This window comes from Erinaceus europaeus, chromosome 10, assembly GCF_950295315.1.
Source record: "Erinaceus europaeus chromosome 10, mEriEur2.1, whole genome shotgun sequence".
NCBI classification, from domain to species: Eukaryota; Metazoa; Chordata; class Mammalia; order Eulipotyphla; family Erinaceidae; genus Erinaceus; species Erinaceus europaeus.
Window position 1 is genome coordinate 19,509,835 of NC_080171.1, and position 27,109 is coordinate 19,536,943.

At 46.8% G+C, this 27,109-nt stretch overlaps 1 protein-coding gene across 3 annotated transcripts; it reads left to right on the plus strand.

Moving 5' to 3' along the window:
* The first annotated feature begins 125 nt into the window (after nucleotides 1-125).
* AQP7 (aquaporin 7) lies at nucleotides 126-27,109 on the plus strand. 3 transcript variants are annotated; one of them, XM_060199275.1, is made up of 8 exons: nucleotides 126-355; nucleotides 1,324-1,369; nucleotides 6,868-6,985; nucleotides 22,517-22,640; nucleotides 24,741-24,878; nucleotides 25,043-25,161; nucleotides 25,890-26,107; nucleotides 26,677-27,109. In XM_060199275.1, the coding sequence occupies exons 1-8, from the start codon at nucleotides 340-342 to the stop codon at nucleotides 26,948-26,950; spliced, it is 1,053 nt and encodes a 350-aa protein (XP_060055258.1). In that variant the 5' UTR covers nucleotides 126-339; the 3' UTR covers nucleotides 26,951-27,109. The 3 variants fall into 3 exon arrangements, with proteins under 3 accessions (XP_060055258.1, XP_060055259.1, XP_060055260.1); XM_060199276.1 differs by having other exon boundaries at nucleotides 25,914-26,107; XM_060199277.1 differs by lacking the exons at nucleotides 126-355; nucleotides 1,324-1,369 and adding an exon at nucleotides 2,512-2,908.

Sequence of the window (27,109 nt, forward strand, 5' to 3'; positions counted from 1 at the left end):
CTCTGAGACCATGAGCTCTAGAATGTGTACCCAGAGCTCTACCACTGACTTCACAAAGGCTGCTTCAGAACAGTCTCCCTGGTGCTGCTGGCAGGAGAAGGGATGCTATTTTGGGCAGCGCATCTGGACTTGGCTCAAGGGACCAAACCCCTGACCCACTGACCTCTCCCCTGGAGGAGCAGAAGCAGCATTCAGGACCGCCCCAGGAGGGCTGAGAGGCGGGCTCTAGACTAGGGAAACAGGGACACTGGAACCCATGCTGTGGAGGCAGCCAGAGCTTGGCGAATCAAGCCTAGGACCTGCTGTAATTGAGACCACCTCAGGTGGACCCTGAGAAACATGGCATCTCAACATTGTGAGTCAGGCCCTCTTTCTGGGCTTCAGCCTCCCTACCAGTAACTTGTCTGTTGAGTGGGCCAGTGATGTGGTTCAGAGACTGGGAGGATGCACTGGGCGGGTGACCAGCAGACCACAGTCATGGTGCAAGGGGAGACGGTCTGAATCAATAACGACGGACTGTAGTGAAAGGGGCTGGAGTCAGAGAAGAAGACTGACTGAAGGCTACTGGGTAGTTTCTCCCATTGGAGTCCCATTCTGAGAGGCCAGGGCTAAGAGGCTTTGCAGTCATGGCTAGGGATGAGAATTTGCAATGCTGCTAGGAGGATTTGGACTGGAAAGTAAGGGAGACCTGCAGGATGGGGGAGACTCAAGAGTTACCTACATAGGGTCATCTGGGAGGACAATGGGGTCCTGGGGAATTTTCAGAAAAGGTGAGAGAGACTTGCTTTGAAGTGGGGGTATGGACTTAAAATGAATTTTGAGTACCTTACTGTGTTTTGTGTGTGTGTGTGTGTGTGTGTGTGTGTGTGTGTGTGTGTGTGTGTGTACTTGTGCAGGCATACAAAGAAGTTGTTCTGGGAATTTCATTTAAGTCAGCAGCAGTAAGAGGGTTTGAGGCTAGACTAACAACAAAAGGAGTCATGCATCTGAGGGTGAGAATACAAAGGGAAAGCTCCGGGTGTCTCCATTGTTCAAAAGTGTGGTGTGGACTTAGGAGGTCAGACAGAACTTCACATGGCCTGATGCATGTGCTAGGGGTCCAGACTTTCAGGGTTGAGGGGGCGTGGTTGCATGGCCCTTCCTTATTGGTTGAGGCATATCCACCCACCTCCACCTTCCCTGCCAGCCTGGCTGGGTTAAGCAGTTGGCACTGGTAGGAACTGTCTCCTCTGCTTCTCTCCGAGGAGTCTGAGGCTTGATTAGAATGTGGGCTCAATTTCTATGCCCTCCCCCAACCCTAATGACCTCTGTCTGATTCCACAGCACCTAAAAGATTTAAAAGCATGAGTCGACCTGACAGAACAAGTCGGTAAGCACCACACACATCTCTACCCCAGTGTCCCATCCCCACCCAGCACTCCCCAGTGCCCTTTCTGCCTCACTGCCCTCCCTCATGGCAGTCAATCCAGGTGCCTTCTTCCTGCCCTTTAATCTGCTGAGGCTTCAGAAGGAGAGCCTCTCTCACCCGTGCCCACTGCCAGGCGCAGACTGGTCCCTTGAGGGGAGACTTTGAGAGGCCTGAATGGAAGTTAGGGGTGGTCGGTGGGTTTCAACTACCATTTGTAGGTGGTGCTTAATGGAGATAAGCTCACCATCTCTCACCTTCCAGGCCTAGGTATATTTGGGGTAAAATAAAATAAATGCCAAGCACTTGCAATGGCCAAGGCCCTGCTTATTGAGTCTCCCTTTCTTCTCTGACTCCCTCCTCTGTCTCCCCCCATTCCGGCTCCTCCTCCCTCCCCTCCCCCTCCCCTCCTCTCCCTCTAATACACTCAGAATCTTTCTGTGACTGTTCTCTCTGTCTAAAAGACACTCCTCACCGTTATCCATTAGACCTGCTCCTTCACCTTCTTCATGTCTTTGCTCAAATGCCACCTTCTCAATGAGGCTTACCTTGATGGCCCTATTTTAAATCATCCGTTAGCACCTTTTGTTGGTTATGCCTTTCACCATACGACATTCAGTTTCTTACAGACACATGTACCTGCTTATTACTCTTCACTACCACTTCTCTACTTGCAGCTCCAATGCAGCAAGGCTGTGCATTGCTGGATGAAGAGAATGAATCCTTCTACCTCTGAGTTAATGACATTGTTGTCTCCAGTTCAGGATTCTCTCTGTGGCTTTAGATCATGTTTCCCTAGATTCACTGGTGTCCTACAGACAACTCAGTTCCCATTTAAAAAAACATCCCCCAGGGGTTGGGGGGCAGAGCAGCAGATTAAGTGCACATGGAGCAAAGTGCAAGGACCCCGGTTCGAGCCCTGGCTCCCCACCTCAGGATAGTCGCTTCACAGGCGGTGAAGCAGGTCTGTAGGTGTCTCTCTCTTCCCCTCTCTGTCTTGTCCTCCTCTCTCCATTTCTCTCTGTCCTATCCAACAACAATGACAGTAATAACAACAACAATAATAATAACCACAACAACGATAAAGCAACAAAGGGAAAAAATAGCCTCCAGGAGCAGTGGATTTGTGGTGCAGGCATGGAGCCCCATCAATAACCCGGGGGGGGGGGGGAACAACCACCCCCACCACCCTTCTGTGATTTTAGTGCCCTGTCCCCTGCTCAAAGCATATGTCAAGCCTCGTCCTTAACACTTCTCTCCCCTCCACATCTCACATCCGGCCACCAGTGCTGTAAGTGCCCAGAAGGTGCTCACTCCCAGCATTCTCTCCACCACTGTCCTACTCTCCCAGGGTCACTTTAGGTCACCACCTGCCTATTTTTCAGAAGCTTCCCTCCCATCCAGCAGCTTCTTCCTTTGATGGTGAAACTATCCATCCCCCAATGGATGGAATGATTCAGAGTGGAGAATGGGTTTTCTCTTTGTATCCCTGGTGCCTGACTCGTAAGTAGATGCTAAACGAGTGTTTGTTGAATGAATAAATGTTGGTTAGTGACTTAAATGGCTGGCTTGAAGTTAGTGGAATAGTTTACAGTTGGCTGGTTGATAGGATCACTGGATGAGCTGGTTAGTAGAATAGTCAATAGTCTAAGCTGTTACAATAGTTATTGAGAGTTGGCTGGTGAGTTCTTAACTATTTGGTTCCTTGGCTAGCGAGGAGATTATTTAGGCAATTATCTGGTTAAATGCTAGGCTAGGCTCTTGGTTTTCAGTCCAGTTTTCTTCTCCTCTTATTTTCAGAGGGGGTCCATCTCTAGGACTTTAGTGCTTCAGGCCAACTTCTTCAGATAGAAAGAGTGAGGCAGATAGGGAGAAAGAAAGAGTGGGAGGGAGAGCAAGCCAGAAATTGAGAGGAAGAGAGTATAGGATGAGAGACAGAGAGACCCCTGCAACATTGCTTCACCACTTGCAAAGCTTTCCCCCTGCAGGTAAGGACTGGGAGCTTGAACCTGGGTCCTTGAGCACTGTAATATGTGTGCTCAATCATGTGATCATCACCTAGCCCCAAATTTAATTCATTATATCCTGGATAGACAGAGAAATCAAGAGGGAAGGGAGAGAGAGAGATGCACGGAGAGACCACTGTAGCACTGCCTCGATGCTCATGAAGCTTTCCCTTTGCAGGTGGGTCTGTGGGCTTGAACCCAGTCCTTGTGCATTGTAGCGTGTGTGCTCAATCTGGTGCGTCACTAGCAGCTCCCTCATGTAGGACTAAGGGGACCTGTCTTAGGGACTACTAGGTGATTCTGCACAGAAGCTGGAGTTGGTAGGAGACTCTGGATCACGCAGGCAACTACATCCCCATCTGTGGACTCAGCCTGGGCTTGTTTCCCTGAGGTAAAGACAGAGTAAGGAGTAGAGTGAACAAGACACAGAGAGTCTCAGCCAGCCAGGTGGGAAGGTTTGGGCCACACCTGGATGACAATTTGTACTCCCTCTGCTTCCTCTTGGTCACTGTGAGAGTAGGACATTAGGAAGCACAGTCTAGGATGGTGGTTGATGTCACTGCCCTAAGCAGATGAGGTAGCTGCGAGTTCAGCAGTCTGGACAAACACAAGACCACACATTCAGAAGCATCTGTGCTCTTCCTTTAGCTCCTAGGCCTCCCATCTTCTTCCCCAAATTTGAACTGTACACCAACCTACTCCCAACAGATAATGGTCCTGGAATTCACTTTTTCATCCATCTATCCATCCAATCATGCACTTTTTTTTAATTCTTTTTGAATTGGAGGGTTAGTGGCTTACAGTGTGGATGCAGACACATGGACACAATTACTGCCCCATGCATCATGCAACGGGAACTTAAGGTTTCCTCCTCTCCCTCTCCTTTCCTTTCCCAGAGTCCTTTGCTTTGGTGCAATACACCACACCCCGTCCAAGTTTCACTTTGTTTTTTTCCCTCTCTGTACTTCTTTCTTTTTTTTTTTTTTTTTAAGTATTTATTCCCTTTTGTTGACCTTGTTGTTTTATTGTTGTAGTTATTATTGTAGTTGTTATTGATGTCATTGTTGTTGGATGGGACAGAGAGAAATGGAGAGAGGAGGGGAAGACGCGGGGGGGGGGGATGCTGAGAAAGACACCTGCAGACCTGCTTCATTGCCTCTGCTTCACCGCCTGTGAAGCGACTCCCCTGCAGGTGGGGAGCCAAGGCTGGAACTGGGATCCCGGATCCTTCCGCTGGTCCTTGCGCTTTGCGCCTAACCCACTGGGCTACTGCAGACTCCCGATTTCATCATTTTTTATTGTTGAGTAGTATTCCATTGTGTGTGTCTGTACATTACCATTTTTATTTTTTAAAAATTATTTTATTGGGGGCTGGGCGATAATGCAGTGGTTTATGCGCACATGGCACAAAGTGCAAGGATGGGAGTAAGGATCACAGTTCGAGTCCCCAGCTCCCCACCTCCAGGGGAGTCGATTCACAAGTAGTGAAGCAGGTCTGCAGGCGTCTGTCTTTCTCTCCTCTCGGTCTTCCCCTCCTCTCTCTATTTCTCTCTGTTCTAGTCAACAACAACAACAGCTATAACAACAATAACAATAACAACCACAACAAGAGCAAAAAAAGTATTTTATTTGTTAATAAGAGGGATAGGAGAAGAGAGACAGAGGGAGAGAGAGAGAGAGAACCAGACATCACTCTGGTCTATGTGCTGCTGGGGATTGAACTCAAGACTTCATGCTTGAGAGTCCAACACTTTATCCACTATGCCACTATACTACAATTTTTATTGGTGATTTAATATTAACAAGATTAAATAATAACAGGATTATAATTCCACACCATTCCCACCACTAGAGTTCTGTGTCCCCATTCCCTCTGCTGGAAACTGCTGTAGTTGTCCCAAGGTCACAGATGGGCTGACGTTATATATCACTAGTCATCTAGATCTATTTCTCTCTACGTATACCACATTTATTTTAGCTGTCGTTGGACAGATCTGGATTGCTTCCAAGTTTTGATTATTACAAATTGTGCTGCTATGAACATAGGTATGGACAGATCTCTCTGATAAGTGTTTTGGCTTTCTTTGGATAAATCCTTAGGAGAGAAATTGCTGGGTCATAGGGTAGGTCTATTTCTAGTGTCCCAGGATATCTGTAAGATGTTTTCCACAGGATTGAACCAACTTAGATTCCCACCAGCAGGGTGTAAAGGTGTCCCTTCCCCTTCCCCCCCACATCCTCTCCAATATTTGTTGTTGCTATGCTTTCTGATGTATGACATCCTCACAGGTGGAAAGTGATATCTTCTTGCAGTCTTTATTTGTGTTTCTCTGATAATCATAGTCATGCACTTGTAAGTCCAGTGCTCTGTCCACTATGCCACCTCCCAGGTTGCTTAATCAGCCATGCACTTAATAAACAAACAAATATTTGTCAGCATATACCAGGGAGTGGAGGAAGCTCTAGGGACTTAGTGGAAAAACAGATGAGCTCACCAGTCTTTGCTCATTTGATCACACATAGTGCATATCTGTATGCCCCTGGGTCTGTACTCGTGTGGAGGGATAGGCCACATTCAAGGCCCTGGTCTCTTCTTGCAGGGGAGAAGCTTCACAAGCTGCCCAACAGTGTCATGAGTGTCATCCTCTCTCCCTCTCTCTTTCTCTATCTTTCTCTCTCACTCAATATCCAAAAGAAAGGCAGAGGACAAAATGGCTGCCATGAGTGATAGAGTTATGCAGACATTAAACTGCAGTGATAACCTTGGTGGCAAAAACAAATAAATAAATCTTAAAAAAAAAAATCCAACCCCTTCACTTCCCCCTTCCTCTTGTTCACTCACTCACTCACTCACTCACTCACTCACTCACTCACAGACATCTGTTTGTGTTGGCTTGGCTACAGAGCCTGTTGTATTTGGGAGATGACTTTATCTTTGGCAGTAGCTGGTGCATGTCTCAGACCTCAGTGCTGTTTATAGAGCCTTGGAGCAAATGCTACCACTTTCCTGTGCGGTCTGCAGAATGCCTTGATGTTGCCATGCCATACCTGTTGCTTTGCATTCCCAGACCTCTGACTCCTGCAGATAAGCCAGCAGACAGCAGCTGAACTCTACTTTCCTGCTGGCTTTCTCTCTGATTTCATTCCCAAAGTTCATAGGCACCATGGATGATACCCACTGTCCCCCCATGCCTACAAACACCTTCTTTGGAATGCCCTTGCCACTGGTCCAGTGCCCACCGCAGGGAAGAAGGGGGGGCCTGGTTTTCACAGACACCTAGTCCCTCTATGGCTTTTAGGTGTCTCTGACCCTAGTCGTCCCAGCTACCCTGGGCAAGATGAGCTGTGTGTGGTGAAGCTACTGGGTTACCCATTAACTCAGTCCTGACACAAAGGGCCGATAGGCAACAAGAAATGACTCTCATTTCTGTCCACGGGTTTCAATTGCTGTTTCAGGGCCACCCAGGACACCAAGATGACCTTGCTGCCTGTGAAAACTCGTGTCCAGGCAGTTCTGCAGATGGCAATGGTGCGAGAGTTCCTGGCTGAGTTTTTGAGCACTTACATCATGATGGTGAGTGAGTAGATGGTACAGCACGGTGGTGGTGGGGGGGGGGGGGGCTTTGAAGAAGGGTCATTAAGCTTTGAACCCAGAAAGGTGAGGCTCACAAAGGGCATTCCCCACTGCTCACATGCCATGGGCTACATTATCCATTTCCTGGCTTCTGAATCCACGGGGAGAAGCACAGAATGTAAAGAGAGAACTTGGCCTTTATCATAAAGAACTTGGTCTTTAACTTGGCCTTTGGGAGGGGAGGGGAAGCTGGGGGTGGCCAAAGGGTATGATAGAGAAAGAAAATTAAGAGTAAAGAGAGTGAAAGGAATATTGAACGTAAGCCTTTAAGAACTCACTTTGAGGGCAATGAGTACATGATGAAGATTTTCAACAGAGGGCTGATGTGGTCAGATCTGAATTTAGAAAGGAACTTTGGCTGTGGAGTGGATCCTAAGTAGATGGGCCAGGTCAGAGACAATGGGGGATCTTTGAAAAGGCTACTGTAGCAGCTGAGGTGACAGCTCAGCGGTTAGAGCACAGGACTTGCATAGCTGAGGCTCCAGTTCACTCACCGATACTGCATGTAACAGAGTGGTGCTCTGGCCTGTCTCTCTTTCTTTCTGTCTCATATGAATCAACCTCTCCTTCTCTTTCATATAATAAACAGAGTAATTTTTAAATTTTATTTATTTATTAATGAGAAAGATAGGCAGAGAGAGAGAGACCCAGACATCACTCTGGTACGGGATTGAACTCAAGACCTCATGCTTGAAAGTTTAATGCTTTATCCACTGTACCAGCTCCCAGACAACAGAGTAAATTTTTTTTAAAACAATGATATTGCAAAGATAGTGCTGTATTAGTTGAAGGAATAAAAAGACAGCACATGTGTGAGGGAGTTATAGAAGACAGGATCCAGGAGACTTGGCCAGCAACGGTAGTGGGTAGACACTGAGAGGGCCGCTTTGGAGGCTGGGGAGCTGTGTGGGGCTAGAGGAGAGCTCACTGTAAATATGAGGGGCTCTGGGAGACATCTGTGTTGGTTGGATCTAGGAGTCTTCAGGAACCAAGCTAGAGATCATCAGAATGTTAAAATGTCCAATGAGGGGGACGGGGAGATGGCTTGTCTGATGAGTGCACACTTTACCACGTGCGAGGACCTGGATTTGAATTCTCAGCCACCATGTGGGACCACCTGCAAGCAGGAAGCTTTACGAGTGGTAGAGTAGTGCTTATGTCTCCTCTCCTCTTTCTTTCTCTCTTTCTCCCTGCCTCTCACCCTCTACTTAAAAAAAAAAAAAGTCAGGATGGGAGCCAGACAGTGAATTTCCTGGTCAAGCACACACACTGCAATGCTCAAGGAACCAGGTTCAAACCCCTGGTCCCCACCTGCATGGGGGAAATCTTCATGAGTGGTGGAGCAGGTCTGCAGGTGTCTCTCTGTCTCTTTCCCTCTCTATCTTCCCCTCCCCTCTCAATTTCTCTCTGTCTCTATCCAATAATAAATAACTAAATTGGTAAGACAAACAAACAAAATCTGTCCAGGTAGAATATACAGAAAGAGAGGAAAGCAAAAAGCACTCTGTAAAATGAAGAGGAGATCACAAAGGAACTTGACAAAGGGTGGCCAGAGAGGTGGGAAGAAGCTGGGAAGTCACAGTCCAGAAAGGAAGGTGGGTGTTCCCCTGGAGGGAAGGCGCAGGCTACATGGGAAGGCTACAGGTGGGCCAGAGAAAGTGAGATCTGAGGAGGTCTGTAGCATTTGGTGACATGGAGGTGTCATAAGTAATGCCTGCAAAGGCTGTCTTTTTTTTTTTTTTTTTTAAGAATTTGTTTATTTATTCATGAGAAAGATAGGCAGAGAGAGAAAGAACCAGACACCACTCTGGCATATATGCTGCCGGGGATTGAACTCAGGACCTCATGGTTGAGAATCCAATGCTTTATCCACTGCGCCACCTCCCAGACCACACACAAAGGCTGTCTTCTTAGTGGTTGATGGGACAGAAACCAGACTGCAAAACAGGATGTGGGGTTTCCCTCTCTCTTCCTGCTTTTGCCCTGCCACCTACTCCAGCCAGTTTCTGCCCTCAAAGTTAGGGCCATGTTTGTGCATTCCGGAAGGACCAGATTCAAGGAAAGAAGGGACCATCTCTGGGAAGGGAAGTAAGGTGACCAGGAGCACTGAAAGGGCAGGGGTGCGAGAGGCAGTGTGTGTGGCTGCATAGGGACAAGAGCTGAAGCTGACTGTGTGCATCGAGCCACAGTGCAGCAGGTGGTGGGAGTCCACAGAGCCCAGGGGACTCTGGAAACTGGGTCCTTATACTCACACTGCCACTGAGTCACCAGCTGGTTTTGAGCATGGCCATCCTCTCAGTTATTAAGCTGTGCTAATTAAGTGTGTTAAGTTTCTTTACAGGCTTTGGGGCTGTCTTTGAATTTCAACTGTTATCTATGTGATCTTTTCCGAGTATCTTTAAAAAAATTAAACATTCTCGAGAGAGAGAAACAGAGAAAGAAATAGACCAGAACACTGCTCAACTCTGGCATATGGTGGTGCCAACCATTGACTGAACCAGGGACCTCTGGACCTTACAGTATCAAATCTGGCACAACTATCTTCCCAGTTGTCCTCCCACAAGTATTATAGCTGATAAGAGCTTTAGCTTTTTTATTTGCTTAATTTTAATCAGAGCACTGATTGAACCTGGGACTTTGGAGCTTCAGGCATGAGAGTCTTCTTTGCATAACCATCATGCTATTTACTCCACCCAAACCTTAGCTTCTTTACTAGTGAAAGGGAGACAGACATCAAGCTTGCAGACTTCTGTGAAAAGGCTAAATTTCCAACACCCAGCATATGGCAGGGCAACATATTGGTCTCTTGTAATTGTCTGGTCTCTCAGCCGCTCTCTGCTCTGAGTCCTACTCTCGTCTCCTAGCCCATTATCTGCCTTCCACTCGGGCTCCTCAGCTGTGAGTACAGCAGCTGGGCCCTTTGTCCTTAATCCAGGGCAAAGTAATTCATTTATGACAAAACATTCCAATCCCAAGAGGGCTGTTAACCTTGGAACTCTGGGGGCAGGAGGATACCTCCAAGGAAAGCTCCCAGGGAAAACAGACACCGCCCACATGTGCTGATGCTTGCCCGTGTCTGTGTGTCTTTTTTGTTTTGAGACTATTATTGGTACATCCTGCATTACAGGTACTGCATTACAGGTACAGATGCTAAGTTTCTTATGAGCAGAATCCAACAGAACTGCGAGGAGGTACTTTTCTTTCCCTTTCTTTTCTTCTCTTTTCTTTTTTTAGATAGGACAGAGGGAAATTGAGAGGGAAGGGAGAGAGAGAGGGACAAAGAGAGAGAGAGAGAGAGATCTGTAGCACTTGATTCACTGCTTGTGACGTTTTCTTCCTGCAGGTGGGGCCTGGGGGCTTGAACCTGGGTCCTTGTACATGCTAGCCAAGTGTGCTCAGCTGGTCTACCTTTTATGGAAGGTACTTCTTCTTCTCCTTCTCCTCCTCCTCCTCCTCCTCCTCCTCCTCCTCCTCCTCCTCTTCCTCCTTCTTTTTTACCCCAGCACTGCTTAACTCTGGTTTACAGTGGTGTAGGGGAATGAACCTGGGACCTCATCTTTCACATGACAGTCTTCTGCAGAACTACCAATACTATGCTATCTCCCCAGCCCATTATTTATTTGTTTATTTATTTATTTAGACCAGAGTACTGTTCAGCTCTGGTTTATGGTGGTACCAAGGATTGAATCTGGATCTCAGAGTCTCAGGCATGAAAATATGTTGTGTGGACTGTTATACTTTCTCCCCAGTCTGCTACCTTAAAATCACTGCCCCCATTATTGTTCCCACTTGACAGATGGGGGAAACTGAGGTTCTATAAGACCAGATCACTATCCCAAGGCAACATTTTAAGTTAAGATGAAATCCAGGAACTGGGGAGGTTGCTCAAAGTTAGAGCACAGGACTTGCATGCTTGAATTCCCAGGGTCTGTCCCCGCTCCAAGTGTCCCAACAGTGCACTGATTTCTCTCTTGTTCTCTCACTTTCTCATTCTTTTACTTTCCTTCTCACAAAAAATAAAGAAGAGAGTCAGGAGCTAGCTCACCTGATATCATCTGCACCTCACTATATAGAGGCCCCATGTAGAGAGCCCCAACTTTGCATGGGAGCACCACAAGGGATGATCCAAGAATCGTGGGGGTACTGTACACACACACACACACTCGCTCTGTATATAAATCAACTAAAATGAATATTTGAAAACCAGCCTAGCAGGGCCAGGTGGTGGCACACCCAGTTGAGCACACATGTCACCATGTGCAAGGATCTGGATTCAAGCCTCTGGCCTTCACTTGCAGGGGGGAAGCTTCACAAGTGATAAAGCAATGGTGCAAGTGTCTCTCTTTCTCTTTCCCTCTTGATCTCCCCTTCCCCTCTCAATTTCTCTCTGTTCTGTCAAGTGAAAGGAGGAAAGGGAGGGAGGGAAGAAGGAAGGAAGGATGGAAGGAAGGAGGGGAGTTAAGGAAGGAAGGAAAAGAGAGAGAGAAAGAAAAAAAGGATATCTGGGAGTGGTGGATTCACTGTGCAAGCAGGGAGTATCAGCAATAACCCTGGTAGCAAAAAAAAAAAAAAAATCAGCGCACTGTGATAGAACCATGCAAGTGTGAGGCCCTAGTGCCTCTAAAGAAATAAACAGATAAACAAGTCTTTAAAAATTATTGAAGTAAGTCCAGACTAATACCACTGTCTTGATCCTTAATCTCTGTCCCTTCGATTAACTATGGCAGGGTTCCTAACAATTTGGCTTGTTAACTCTCCCCCTGGTGAGGTAAAGCCCCCACTTTCAGGCTGTGGGTACCTCAGGGTAGTGTCGGAGCAGAAACACCTGCCAAACAAATGTGCTATGAGGACTGAAAGGCAGTAGCACCTATAAATGAACTTCAGGGGTTTAAGTTGTATAGGACATTGTGTTGTTATTTTCAGTTGTGGGGCCTGTGCCAAGCATTGAGGCTTTTTTCAGTTCACAGGAGGAAGCTCCGTGAGTCATCTGGGTAAAGGGTTTTTTCAGAAAAGCTACTGTGACCTTGAGCCCCATTTATTGCAACCAGGGTGAGAGATGTAGACGGTTCGACTTGATTCTACTCTGCAGCCTTTGGGGCGTTGTCCTCAGAACTGCTCTTGTGGCCGCTTAAGTGGCTAGGATGGGCTGGGCTACATTTACTGACCAGGGAGGGGAAGCAGCTGGGTCATCAATGTCCTGGAAAACTAACAATCCACAGGACACGGGCTTGCAAACTCACCGATTACAGGGGTCCGGAAGAGTACTGCTGAGTGCTGAGGGCTGGGACTAACTGCAGAGTACCATCCTGTATAGGGACTTAGCTGCCACTGCTCCAGCTGACTGCCACCTTGCTAGGCAGAATGTACGACAGTGTTGCCCCAATTCCACTTTTTCAAGAGAAGCTAAAACTTTTCATTTTAAAAAAAATTATTAAAATTTGTTATTAGTGATTTAACAGTGGTTTACAAGATCATAACATTTCAGGGGTACAGCTCCACAACACACCCACCACTAGTCATGTGTCTTCCCTCCAAAGCTTTTCTTTCTTTTCTTTTTTTTAACTCTTTTTATTTATTATTGGATAGAGACAGAGAGAAACTGAGAGGGGAGGAGGACGTAGAGAGGGAAAGAGACAGAGAGACACCAGCAACCTGCTTTACCACTCATGAAGCTTTTCCCCTGCAGGTGGGGATCAGGAGCTTGAACCTGGGCCCTTAAACACTGTAGTGTGTGCACTTAACCAGCTGTGCCAACACCTGGCCCCCCAAACTTTTCTACTTAGTGAACGAGACACTGAAGCACTACACTTCCGTTTATGATAGTTTGCCTTTGTCTTTTTACTATTATCAGTACCTGTGATGGAACCCAAGGGCCTCACACATGCTAGGCATGTGCTCTACCTCTGAGTTACCTCCATGGCTTCAAAAGCTGAGACATTTGGTCCTCAAAGCCAAGTTACCCATGGGGAGGAGGGAGAGACAGCATAATGGTTATGCAAAAAGGCTCTCATGCCTAAGGCTCCAAGATCCCAGGTTCACGGCCCTGCACCACCACAAACTAGAGCTGATTAGTGCTGTGGTTAAAAAAACAAACAAACAAACAAACAAAAAAACCTACCCAAACAAAATACATATGATACATATGCTGAATGGTCTGTGGGCTACCAGGTCACAACCTTGACACAGCATCTCATGTAAAGTTTAGGCATTCAGTCACTGATTTTAGCAAATGGTTTTGGACTACTATTGGGAAACATGGACACTACAGAACCTCTGTACCTGACCCAGTTGCTGAACCTTCTGACTGTCCTCTTCAACCTGTCCATCCTCACTCCTGCTCCCATACCCCATCTATTCCTGACTTCTGCTATAGCCTGCCCTTGGACCCAAACCTGCCTGCCTCTAGGTTCCCTGTTCCTCTCTGGGGATGACTTCTTATTTTTAAAATTTTATTAGTGATTTAATATTGATTTACAAAATAACATGTTAAGGGAGTCAGGCGGTAGCGCATGTGGTGCCAAGTGCAAGGACTGGCATAAGGATCCCATTTCTAGCCTCTGTCTCCCCACCTGCAGGGGGGTCACTTGACAAGCAGTGAAGCAGGTCTGCAGGTGTCTAACTTTTCCTCCCCCTCTCTGTCTTCCATTGCTCTCTCCATTTTCTCTCTGTCCTATCTTCTTGTCTCCGCGTCCGGCATGGAGTAAAGTCAAACAATAAACCTGAGAGAAGGAATGAGAGTGATGGGGGTAGGGAGGACAGTGCCAAAGACATGGTAACTTTATTTCTGAGTCTCTAAAACTTATACAGAATGCAAGCAGTTCTACACACAATACAAGATTACACAAGGTCTCATGATTTACTGGCAGTTAGTTAAAGATCAGTTACTGTAAAGATCAAGCGGTTACTAGCATTTTCTTACTTCTACACATTATTCTATGATTATTCAGCAGCTAACTATTGTTACCTAAGATTAATTTGTCCTGCCAAGATCAGCAGAGCACAAACAGGGGAGAAGCAGGGGTCCACTCAGAGGCCATGGTGTTCTTTTTCCATGCTTCTTCTCGGCAGCCTCATTTACAGAGGGCCTGATAGAGGCTCACCTTCTCCATTTTCTCTCTGTCCTATCTAACAACGATGACATCAATAACAACAACAACTACAACAACAATAAAAAAGGGCAATGAAAGGGAAAATAAATTTAAAAAATTTAAACAAAATAACATGTCAACAGGAATATAATTCCACACCATTCCCACCATCAGAGTTCTGAATCCCCAACTTCCCCCCACTGCAAGATTGCAGACACGGGCCAGCTATCATCTCTACAAATATCTGTCTACATTTGTACGTAATTGTCCCCTTTTCCTTCCAGGTCCAGTCCTCTCTTCCCCTCCAAGCCACTCATGACACCGTTAGTACATCCAAATGTCCCTCCCTTTTCCTTCTCTCTCTGGGTGCTGATGGAACTGGAGGTTCAGAGCCCTCTTATCCTCTTCCTCCTATCACTTTTTCCCCAATGGGAGTATGGATTGGGAATATTTTTGGGGTGTAGAAGGTAGGAGTTCTGGATTCTGTAATTGCTTCTCCACTGGACATGGGTGTTGGCAGGTCAATCCATATCCCCAGCCTGTTTCCATCTTTCTTTTTTTTTTTTTTTTAAAAAAAATTTATTCCCTTTTGTTGCCCTTGTTGTTTTATTGTTGTAGTTATTATTGATGTTGTTGTTGTTGGATAGGACAGAGAGAAGTGGAGAGAGGAGGAGAAGACAGAGAGGGGGAGAGAAAGACAGACACCTGCAGACCTGCTTCACTGACTGAAGCGATGCCCATGCAGGTGGGGAGCCGGGGACTTGAACCGGGATCCTTATAGGTCCTTGCAATTTGCGCCACCTGCGCTTAACCCGCTGCACTACTGCCTGACTCCCCTGTTTCCATCTTTCTTTCCCTAGTGGGCTAGAGCTCTGGTGAAGTGAGGCTCTAGGACACACTGATGAGGTCGTCTGCCCAGAGAAGTCAGGCTTCTCCAGGGACTTCTAAAGGACCTAATGGACCCTACTCAGCTTTCCTCTACCCTCTCTGGGTTATTATATTTTCTCTCAGACTTTCCAAAGCTTCTCTGTAGTCTACCTGTCTCTTATTAAATCCAAGCAGTGCTGGGCCTGGGATATGGCACAGTGAGGAGAGCACTGTGCTTGGGAGCATGAGGTCCTGAGTTTGATCTCTAGTACCCCCTGTGCCAAAGTGATGTTCTAGTTTTCTCTCAATTGCTGCATCTTCAAAAATACAAAAACTTGGGGGTCAGGTTGTGGCGCACTTGGTTGAGTGCCCATGTTACAGTGCGCAAGGACCCAGGTTCGAGCCCCCAGTCCCCACCTGCAGGGGAAAGCTTCATGAGTGGTGAAGCAGTGCTGCAGGTGTCTCTCTCTCTCTCTCCCTATCACCCCCTTCCCTCTCAATTTCTGGCTGTCTCTATCAAGTAAATAAAGATAATAAATTTTTTTAAATATATAGAAAGTTGGATAGTGGCTTGTTCACCAGTTTGATATAGAAAAATCATCATACTGACTTCGTCACCCACCTGTCTCTCACCACCAGACCTGTGCCTCCACACATCACTCCTTCAGCTGGACATATACAATCTTCATGAAGCACCCCCGCCCCACCTGCCAATTCCATCACTCCCACCTTCCAGCCCACTCAGGTACCTTGCTCCATCCTTTTCTCTCTCCTTCATTCATTCCTTCTTTAGATATATATTTTTTTCTGATTTAATAATTTACAAGATTATAAGATAACAGGGTGATAATTCCATACAGTTCCCACCACCAGAGTTCCATATCCCATTCTCTATTCTCACTGGAAATTTCCCTATTCTTTATCCCTCTGGGAGTATGAACCAAAATTCTTTATGGAGTGCAGAAGGTGGAAGGTCTGGCTTCTGTAACTGCTTCTCCACTGGACATGTTGAACCATGCCCCCAACCTGTTTCTATCTTTCCCAAGTTGGGTAGGGCTCTGGAGAGGTGAGACTTTGGGACACATTGGTGAAGTTGTCTGTCCAGGGAAGTCCTGATGGAGTCATAGTAGAGTCTGCAACTCGGTGGCTGAACCTCATTAGGTCTTAACTACTGAGGTCTCTGAACAATACAAAACACACCTTCCTTCAGTCCATGATCCTTTTCATTATCAGGTTCCCCCCACCCTCAGACAGGTTCTCAAAGAGACTTCTTCACTGGTATCCTTAAACTCTTCCTCACCACCTACTTAGTTCTCAGTTTCTGGGTCGTGGCTTCTGTTCCCATGAACTTCTTCTTCTAGCGTTTGCCCTTCTTCCGTAGCCAGTCAACAGCGTCAGGTTGAAAGCTCCCATGAACTGATGATACAGAACTCAGCATGTTCCTAATGACTGCTGAATGCCTTCCCGGCCTTCCTACACTTGACCCAGAGGACACATGTGACCACTCAGTCACACCCTTCTTGTGACACTGCTTCTCCCAGGTGCTCTTGACCCATTCTCTCTCTCTGTTCTTTTCCCCTTTCAACATCGGCTCCAGCTGGAGTTCTAGCACTCCCTCAGGAGGGCTGATGTGCAGGTCTGCGTTCATTCCTTGGCTACCTTCTCACTCAGTGCCCTCTCCCATGTACCTTTATATCTTCCTCCATGGCTTCAACTGCAGCTCTAGTGTGCACAATTTTCCAGTGCTTCTCTTTCGCAAACTATAGAAGAGAACTGTCCAAGGTTGGACCCAGATATAGTTTACCTAGTAGAGCACATGCTTAAGGTCCTGGGTTCAAACCCCAGCTACCATATGGGAGCACCATGCAAGAGAGAAACTTCATGAAGAGTACTGTGATGTTCCTCCTCCCTCAGTTTTTTATTCTCCCTCTGTCTCTTTCTATCTGAAACTGAAAGGAAAAATAAGTGGCTGGGGCAATGGCTCAACTGGTAGAGAGTCGGACTCTTGTGTGTGAGGTTCCCTAGTTCAACTCCTGGCATGACATGTATGGGAGTAGTGCTTGAGCTTTTCTCTGTCTCATGTGGCACAGCCTCTCTTATGAAATAAATGAAAAGTAAATTAAAAATAGAGAGACAGGTGTGGTCTGGGAGGTGGCGCAGTTAAGTGTCGGACTCTCAAGCATGAGGTGCTGAGTTCAATTCCTCGAAGCAAATGTGCCACAGTGATGTCTGGTTCTTCCTCTCCTCCTATCTTTTCATGAATAAACAAATAAAATATATTTTGAAATATTTTATTTATTTATTTATTTATGAGCAAGATAGGAGAGAGAGGAAGAACCAGACATCACTCTGGTACATGTGCTGCCAGGGGATTGAACTTGGGAACTCATGCTTTAGAGTCCAATGCTTTATCCACCATGCCACCTCCCAGACCACAATAAATAAGATTACTTATTTTATTTAGTTTTATTTTATTTATTTATTTTTACCAGAGCACTGCTCAGCTCTGGCTTATGGTGGTGCAGGGGACTGAACCTGGGACTTTGGAGCCTCAGGTATCTGAGTCTCTTTGCACAACCATTATGCTATTTACCCCTGGCCTAAGAAGATCTTTAAAATGGAAAAAAAGAAAAAGAAAAATATACTTATAAAAAAGACAGAGACAGAAACAGAGACAGAGGAGATAGCATAATAGTTATAAGGAAAAACTTTCATGGCTGAGACTCAAAAGGCCCAGCTTCAATCTACAGCACCACCATAAGCCAGAGCTGAGCAGTGCTCTGGTAAAAAAAAAACAAATACAACCCAAAGCTGTCCAAGGGAAATACAAGACTTGCCAATATGTAATTCAAATGTTCCTGTAGTCACATTAAGAAGGGGAAAAGCTTATAGAAGGAAACTAGACTGTTAGTGACACTCATGATACAGTGCATTCAGACATCAAATGGTCATGCTACACACCTAAACTTGATGTGCATACAATAACCGGCTAAATAAAGTTCCATGATTACTTATTGAACCCACATATCCAAAGTATTACTAGTTCAACATGTAAATCAGTATAAACTTTTTTCTTTTTTTTTTTTTTTTACCAGAGCACTGCTTAGCTCTAGTTTATGGTAGTCCAGGGAATTGTAATAAACTTTTTTTTTTTTTTACTGCCACCAGGGTTATCACTTGGTGCCTACATGATGAATGTGCCACTCCCAGAAGCCATTTTTTCCTCATTATTATTTTTTAATTAGATAGGACTCAGAGAAATTGAGAAAGTAGAGAAGGAGATATAAAGGAAGAGAAAGAGAGACACCTGCAGTACTGCTTCTTTTTTTTTTATTTCTTTATTGGGGAATTAATGTTTTACATTCAACAGTAAATACAATAGTTTCTACATGCATAACATTTCCCAGTTTTCCATATAACAACACAACCCCCTCTAGGTCCTCTGTCATCCTTCTTGGATCTGTATTCTCCCCACACTCCCACCCCAGAGTCTTTTACTTTGGTGCAATACGCCAATTCCAGTTCAGGTTCTACTTCTACTTGTGTTTTCTCTTCTGATCTTGTTTTTCAACTTCGGCCTGAGAGTGAGATCATCCCATATTCATCCTTCTGTTTCTGACTTATTTCACTTAACATGAGTTTTTCAAGGTCCATCCAAGATCGGCTGAAAACGGTGAAGTCTCCATATTTTACAGCTGAGTAGTATTCCACTGTGTATATAGACCACAACTTGCTCAGCCACTCATCTGTTGTTGGACACCTGGGTTGCATCCAGGTTTTGGCTATTACAAATTGTGCTGCCAAGAACATATGTGTACACAGATCTTTTTGGATGGGTGTGTTGGGTTCCTTAGGATATATCCCCAGGAGGGGAATTGCAGAGTCATAGGGTAGGTCCATTTCTAGCCTTCTGAGAGTTCTCCAGACTGTTCTCCACAGAGGTTGGACCAATTGACATTCCCACCAGCAGTGCAGGAGGGTTCCTTTGACCCCACACCCTCTCCAGCATTTGCTGCTGTTACCTTTTCTGATGTATGACATTCTCACAGGAGTGAAGTGATATCTCATCGTTGTCTTTATTTGCATTTCTCTGACAATCAGAGACTTGGAGCATTTTTTCATGTGTTTCTCAGCCTTTTGGATCTCTTCTGTAGTGAATATTCTGTCCATGCCCTCCCCCCATTTTTGGATGGGGTTATTTGTTGTCTTGTGCTTCACCACTTCTGAAGCTTCCCCCTGCAGGTGAGGACCAGGGGCTCAAACCTAGCTCCTTGCACACTGTAATGTGTGTGGTCAACCAAAGGCACCACTACCGGCCCCCCCATAGAAACCTACTAGTAAGATATTCTATCATCTCCTTTCTCTGCTAATTCTTTGATATCAGAAGTGTACTTTATTTTATTCTTAATTTGAAACAGCCACATTTCAAGTATACTACAGCCACATGGTCATTGTATTGGGCAGTATACCTAGACTCTAATTTCTATCTTCCTGAAACATCTAGAGGTCCCTCAGAGACATGTAAAAATACATGGATTTTTCAAAGGAAGTGGCATATAAGCATGACCTTAAAGCAAAGTATCACTCACATTCGTTCAAGATCTAGGATCAGGGATCCAGAGAGGACAGCACATGGAAAAATACTGAGGTACAGAATGGTAGAAAGGGACCTAGGCTGGGGGTAAGAGTGTTTTCCAGACATCTGTCATGGTAAGATGAGAAATTTTACCCATATGTCAGCAACTCTATGTTAACCATTAACTCATCAATTTAAGAAGATAAAAAGGCTTGGAGTTGGGCGGTAGTGCAATGGGTTAAGCGCATGTGGCGCAAAGCACAAGGACCGGCGTAAAGATCACGGTTCGAGCCCCCGGCTCCCCACCTGCAGGGGAGTTGATTCACAGGCGGTGAAGCAGGTCTGCAGGTGTCTGTCTGTCTTCCTTCTTCTCTTTCTTCCCCTCCTCTCTCCATTTCTGTCTTACCCAACAATGACGACATCAATAACAACAACAATAATAACTATAACAACAATGAAAAACAACAAGGGCAACAAAAGGGGGAAAAAAAGGCTTGGAGAGAGCATTGTGGTTGTTTAGCTTGATCTGTTTGACCTAGGTGATCACCAAGATTCAAATTCTGGCTTACTATGTGCAAGTTGCATATCCTGCACAAGTCATTCAGCTTCTCCAAATCCTGAGTTGCCAATCTGTCAGATGGGGAGAGTAACAGTAGCTAGTGTGCAATTTGATGTGAGGGCTAAATGGGGTGATAGTTAAGCCTGCTTGCCAGCACCTGACACAAAGTAAGTGCTCAATAAACAGTCACTACTGTTTAGTAGTAATAGTCTTAGCAAACATTTAAAAAAAAAACACTGGGAAAGGGTCTTAAATTAGGTAGTCTACTGAATTTGGACTTTATCCTAGAAATGAAAGGAACCCAGTGAATATTTGAACAAAGGGAAGGCACAATCAGTGTGTGTGTGTGTGTGTGTGTCTGTGTGTCTGTGTGTCTGTCTGTCTAATGTCATTCTGGCTGCAAGGAGGTGGTTGGGAAAATCTGGGGACATTGTACACAGAACTGATTAGTGTGGAGGAGTGACAGCCAAGTTTCTCGCTTGGCCCACTAGCATGGATAAAATTTCCAAGAGATGTTCGAGCCCCCGGCTCCCCACCTGTAGGGGGGTTGCTTCATAAGCGGTGAATTCACATAAGTCTGCAGGTGTCTATCTTTCTCTCCCCTTCTCTGTCTTCCCCTCCTCTCTCCATTTCTCTCTGTCCTATCCAACAATGAACGGCATCAACAACAATAATAACCACAACAAGGCTATAACAACAAAGGCAACAAAAGGAGGGGGGAAAAAAGGCCTCCAGGAGCAGTGGATTCCTGGCGCAGGCACCGAGCCCAGCAATAACTCTGGAGGCAAAAAAAAAAAAAAAAATTCCAAGAGATAATAAGATAATATAAGCTTCTAACGTAGCATGGAACACCAAGAGCCTTTCAATAGGTATTTGAAAACAAATGTCTGGATCCCAGGTAGAGATTTGGGGAATTTCAGCACATTGAGCACATCTACAGTCAGAGACCTGATAAGAAGACCCATGTTCAGTGGTTGGAGTGACTCAGAAAGAAAAGGCCTGGGACGGGGCCTTGGGATCATCTGTATTTCTGAGACAGATAAACAAAAAAGAATGTCCAGGCTCAGTCTCCAGCACCACTATCAACTAGAGCCGCTCAGTGCTCTGGTATAGAAAAAGAAATAGAAAAAGAAAATAGGTGAATGTAGACAGCTGTGGAAAGGGAGAGGCTATGGGGGTGAGTGGAAAATCAGGAGAGAGAGAAATGTCATGGAGATGGAGACCATTGACGAGGAACTTTCCAGAAACAGCGATTAAGAGGGTCAAAATCAGCAAAGCCAAGGAAGACGGAAGTTTGAGGAATCTGGGGCTTGGAGTCCTCTGAACGTTTTGAAGTCTGTGACCTGTGGACGCCAAAGCTCGACTGAAGAGGGAGAGTCTGGGAAGTGATAACCCAGACTGTCCCAGAGCTGGACAGACGGGGGTGACCAGAAGCCCACAGCTGGCAGAGAGACCAGGCGCAGGTGGCAGGGTTGAAGGAGGTGTGGATAACACATTCAGGTGGCCATCGCTGTTGATGGGTTTTGAGTGAAGACCGACCTCGTGGGCTCTGAACTGCTTTTGAAGGACGCTGACGGAAGGGATGTCATCTGAGCAGATCCCGCAGCGAAGGCTGGGCAAGAGGAAGAAGTTCCGAAGTGACGCGCGAAGACGATGAAAACGTGGTGGCGAGCAAGAGTGGCAGAACCCCAGAGGCTTCTGGGAGTAAGGCATGTGCGTCCCGTGTGTGCGTGCTGTACGTATGTGCGTGCGTGCATGATGCACGTATGTGCGTGCTGTGCGTATGTACGTGCGTGCTCGCGCGAGGTGCTGGCAGAATCTGGCCATAAAGTCTGGGGATTCCTGAGCCACGCGGTAACGCACACACATAACTGCGCAAGGACGCCTGTTCAAGCCCCTGGTCCCCACCTGCAGGGGGGGAAGCTTCATGAGTGGTGAAGCAGGGCTGCAGGCGTCTCTCTGCCTCCTTCCCTCTTTATCTCCCCCTCCTCTCAATTTCTCTCTGCAATAATAAAATAAAATTTAAAAGTTTGGGTATTCCTTCTAGAAGTTTTCCTTGGGCTAGGCTAAATAAAGCATTAGATCCTCGGGTGGGGGGGGGGGGGGGTGACGCCACCAGAGTCGTGCCCTCTGGGAGCCCTGTCTGCTCCCCCTGAGCTTGAGGTGGCTTTGGGGTCCTGAGGCCTGGAGGTGTGTTTGCAGGGACCCTGGCTTTGCTATGCCCCTCCTCGCCCACCTCAGCCCCCACTCTCAGGGCCAGGTCCGAGAGGCCTTGACAGGTGAGGAAGGTCCTGGGCATGGGTGCACGGAGCCCCAGCTGGTGCTGCTCTGGGCTTGGGGCTGCGGGACAGGCCTGTCCCTTCAGAGGCGCTTCCTTGCAGGTGTTCGGCCTTGGCTCCGTGGCGCATTGGGTTTTATCAAAAGACCTTGGCAGCTACCTCGGTGTCAATTTGGGTTTTGGCTTTGGAGTCACCATGGGAATCCACATAGCAGGGAACATTTCCGGTGAGTAAGCTGGAGCCTGGAGCCTCGCCTGACCTGCAGGTATTCCTGACCGGGGGCTCCTGGAAGCTTCTTGTCCCGGAAAAGCCCGTGTTCACCTCCCCGTCCCGAGTCCCGAGCGGGGAGCCCCGAGCCCCCTTCCTCTGGCTGTCTCTTCCCGACTGCACTACTGCTTGAGCCCTCCTGGCTCGGCGCCCTTGTAAGCTGCAGCTTAGGAAAGCTGTTAACCTCCCTGCCTCTCACTTTCCTCAGTGGTGATGGGGAGGTGATGGTCCCTGCTTCGTGGGGGAAATTTATGGGAATTAAACTGAGCACAATCCATAAAAGCTAGCCATTGCTATATTGTTGTGACTTTCTATTTTATTATTATTATTATTTTAATCAGAGCACTGCTTAGCTCTGGCATATGGTGGTGTCAGAGACTGAACCTGGGACTTTGGAGCCTCAGGCATGAAAGTCTGTTGCATAAAGCCCTTCCTCTTTTTTGTTGCATAAAAACTAAGAGTTTATTGATTTTAAAACCTCAATTTACAGATGCCTGGGATCAGAATTCAAACAGTCATATTAGAAAGTCTTTTTTTTTTTTTTTGCCTCCAGTGCCTTGGTGCCTGCACTAGGAATCCACTGCTGCTGGTGGCCATTTTTTCCATTGTTGTTGTTATTGTCATTGAATAGGACAGAGAAATTGAGAGAAGAGGGGGAAGATAGAGAGGGAGAGAAAAAGGTAAACACCTGCAGACCTGCTTCAGCGCTTGTGAAGTAACCCCTCTGCAGGTGGGGGCTCGAACCAGGGTCCTTGGGCCGATCCTAGCACTTCATACTGTGTACCCTTAACCGGTGGTGCGCTACCACCCCCCAGAAAACCACTTTTGAGAGCAGTCTGCTCATAGGTATTTCTTTATTATATAATTTATTTTTGCCCCCAGGGTTATTGTTGGGGCTCAGTGCCTGCACCATGAATCCACTGCTCCTGGAGGCCATTTTTTTCCCTTTTGTTGCCCTTGTTGTTATTATTATTGTTATTGTTGTTGGATAGGACAGAGAGAAATGGAGAGAGGAGGGGAAGACAGAGAGGGGGAGAGAAAGATAGACACCTGCAGACCTCCTTCAATGCTTGTGATGCCACCCACCCCCTTGCAGGTGGGGAGCAGGGGGCTCCAGCCGGGATCTTTATACTGGTCCTTGCACTTCGTGCCATGTGGGCTTAACTTGCTGTGCCACTGCCTGCCACCCTTTGTTTTTATAATTGTTTAATTATCTTTATTTATTGGGTAGAGACAGCCAAAAATCAAGAGGGAAGGGGGAGATAGAGAGGGAGAGAGACTGAGAGACACCTGCAGCCCTGCTTCACCACTCACAAAGCTTTCCCCCTACAGGTGGGGGTCAGGGGCTCAAACCTGGTTCCTTGTGCACTGTAACATGTGCGCTCAACCAGGTGCGCCACCATCAGGCCCCTGTTCATAGGTGTTTTCCCAAGAGAAATCAACACCTTGCTCAAGAAGAAACCTAATTAAATCTGGTGCTTGCTATCTAGCAGCAAGCATGAGAATTATTCCTTTTATTTTTATTTTATTTATTTATTCATGAGAAAGGAGAGAGAGAGAGAAAGAACCAGACATCACTCTGGTAATGTGCTGCCGGGGACTGAACTCAGGACCCAATGCTATATTCACTGTGCCACCTCCCGGATCACATTCCTTTAATTTTATCCACTGTATGTGTACTTGCTCCTGAGAATATTCAAAATGCTGCCATTTGCTGCTTGATTTTACTTAGAGCAAATAAAAGTGCTGTGAAGCCCTCTGCAGACATTTACTGGTTCCAAGAATCTTGTGTCCATTGCAGCTCGATGTTACTTATTTAAAATATATATTTATATGTGACAGAGAAGTTGAGAGGGAAGAGGAAGAGAGAGAGACACTTGCAGAACTACCTCATCTCTCATGAAGCTTCCCCCCTGCTGGTGGGGACTGGAGGCTTGAACCCCGGTACTTGCACATGACAACTTGTACACTCTACAAGGTGTGCCACCGTCCGGCCCCCTCAATATAATCTGCTGTTGTTTCTGTTATCGCTCCTGTGACATATTTGCCTCTCCCATAGGGGCCCACATGAACGCGGCCATAACCTTCACCAGCTGTGCCCTGGGCCGCTTGCCCTGGAAGAAGTTTCCGGTGTACGTACTGAGCCAGTTCCTAGGCTCCTTCCTGGCCGCTGCCACCACCTTCCTCCTCTTCTACGGTGAGTATCCTGCCCAGGGTTGTCTGACTCTGGCCTTGACCTCCTCTGAAATATGGGCAGATCCAGCTTCAGTGACTGAGGAAAACGTCTAGAAGAGAATCGTCTTGGAAGAACCCCCACACCACCCCCTCAAACTTTATTTCTGGAACTGCCTGTCTCCACAGGTGCCATTATGAGCTTCTCAGGAGAACAGCTGATAGTGAGTGGCCCGCTTGGCACTGCGGGCATCTTTGCCACCTACCTTCCTGACCACATGACATTGTGGAGGGGCTTCCTGAGTGAGGTCAGTAGTCCAGGGTGGTATCTCTTCTCTTGATGCCCTTTCCCAGATCCTCCCTCATCTCAGGAGGTGGACAGAAGACAGATCCTCACAATACAGAGAACAAAAACATTGGATGGGGTGGGTAAGGTGTTGAACTTTCAATGAAGTCCTGAGTTTGACCCAGCATCACATGTGCCAGAATGATGCTCTGGTTTTCTCTCTCTTTTGAATTTTTTATTTATTTTTGCCTCCAGGGTTATTGCTGCAGCTCGGTGGTGCCTGCATGATAAATGCTCCTGGAGGCCATTCTTTTCTTTTCTTTTTTTTTTTTCCCATTTTGTTGCCCTTGTCATTTATTGTTATTGTAGCCATTGATGATGTTGTTGTTGTTGGGTAGGACAGAGAGAAATGGAGAGAGGAGGGGAAGACAGAGAGGGGGAGAGAAAGAGAGACACCTGCAGACCTCCTTCACCACCTGTGAATCGACTCCCCTGCAGGTGGGGAGCCGGGGGCTCAAACTGGGATCCTTACTCTGATCCTTGCACTTGGCGTCATATGTGCTTAACCTGCTGCACTACTGCCCGACCCCCTTCTCTCTTTCTCTCTCATTAATACATTTAAAAAAAATCACACAGATAGGGACTGTGGGAGGTGTGTTCCTGCTAATATGTGACTCGACTAAGAGCTGTGCCGAGGCCCTGTGGTTTGGTAGGGAGTCCTGGGGGGCTGCTACAATGTCTGCTTCTCAGGTGATAGTGACTGGGCTTCTCCAGTTATGTATCATGGCCATCACGGACAAGAAGAACAGTCCAGCACTAGAAGGGACACATGCTGTGGTGATTGGCATCCTGGTTGTCATCATCGGAATATCCTTGGGCATGAACTCAGGATATGCCATCAACCCATCCCGGGACCTGCCTCCTCGCTTCTTTACCTTCATTGCCGGCTGGGGTAATGAGGTTTTCAGGTACCAACCTTTCCAGCCCATTTCATTTTATAAAAAATTAAATTATTATGGGATAGAGTCAGAGAGAAGTTGAGGGGGCTGAGATAGAGACAGAGAGATACGTGCAGCCCTGCGTCACCACTTCTGAAGTTTCCCTCCTACAGGTGAGGGCAAGGGGCTTGAACCTGGGTCCTTGCATACTGTAATGTGTGTGCTTAACCAGGTACACCAGTTCTGTGTTTTGTTTTGTTTTGTTTTGTTTTGTGTGGGTTCTTTACATGCAGAACGGAAGGGATGGGAGTCATGTGAGGAACCAGTTTGAAGAAGTTACTAGGTGGGCCTGGGAGACAGGGATAGGTCCCAACTTTCTAATCTTCCCCAAGACCAGCACTGATACAGATCCTGCTCCCAGACTGATTATCAGTCGGGTCCTAGACCAGGCTGAGGCTAACCAGAGTCCCAGGTTCAGGGGCTAGGTTTGGGGGCATGCCTCTGCTCCCACGTCCTGCTTCTGGTCTCAGTCTGAGGTGGGTGGAGATGTTAGTCTACGTGTGGGCTCTTTCATCAGGCCTCTGTTTCTCTCCCTGCAGCACTAAGAACTGGTGGTGGGTGCCAGTGGTGGCACCGATTCTGGGTGCCTACTTAGGTGGCCTTGTCTACTTGGTCTTCATTGAATACAGCTTCCCTCAGGAGCCTCAAATATTAGAGAACTACAAGGTATCTAAAGACGACGGGACACCTGCGTTGCCAAAGACTCAACCACCCTTAACTTCTGTCAACCCCAACTCTGTGTCCACTGAGGTCACACCCACAGTCAAGTCTGCCCCCCCACCAAACGATACCATCTACATAGAACACTTATAAGTGAAGTTATTTGTGACCTCTCTCCCCACCTTAATAAAACCTTGGTCCACAGCGGCATCCATACATCACGGGTGCCTCCTGAGGTTGGGTTTGCTCATGGGTTCTTTCAGAACATTGAAAGGATCTGCCCCGACTTTTCAGATAAAGGTTTGATCCTGA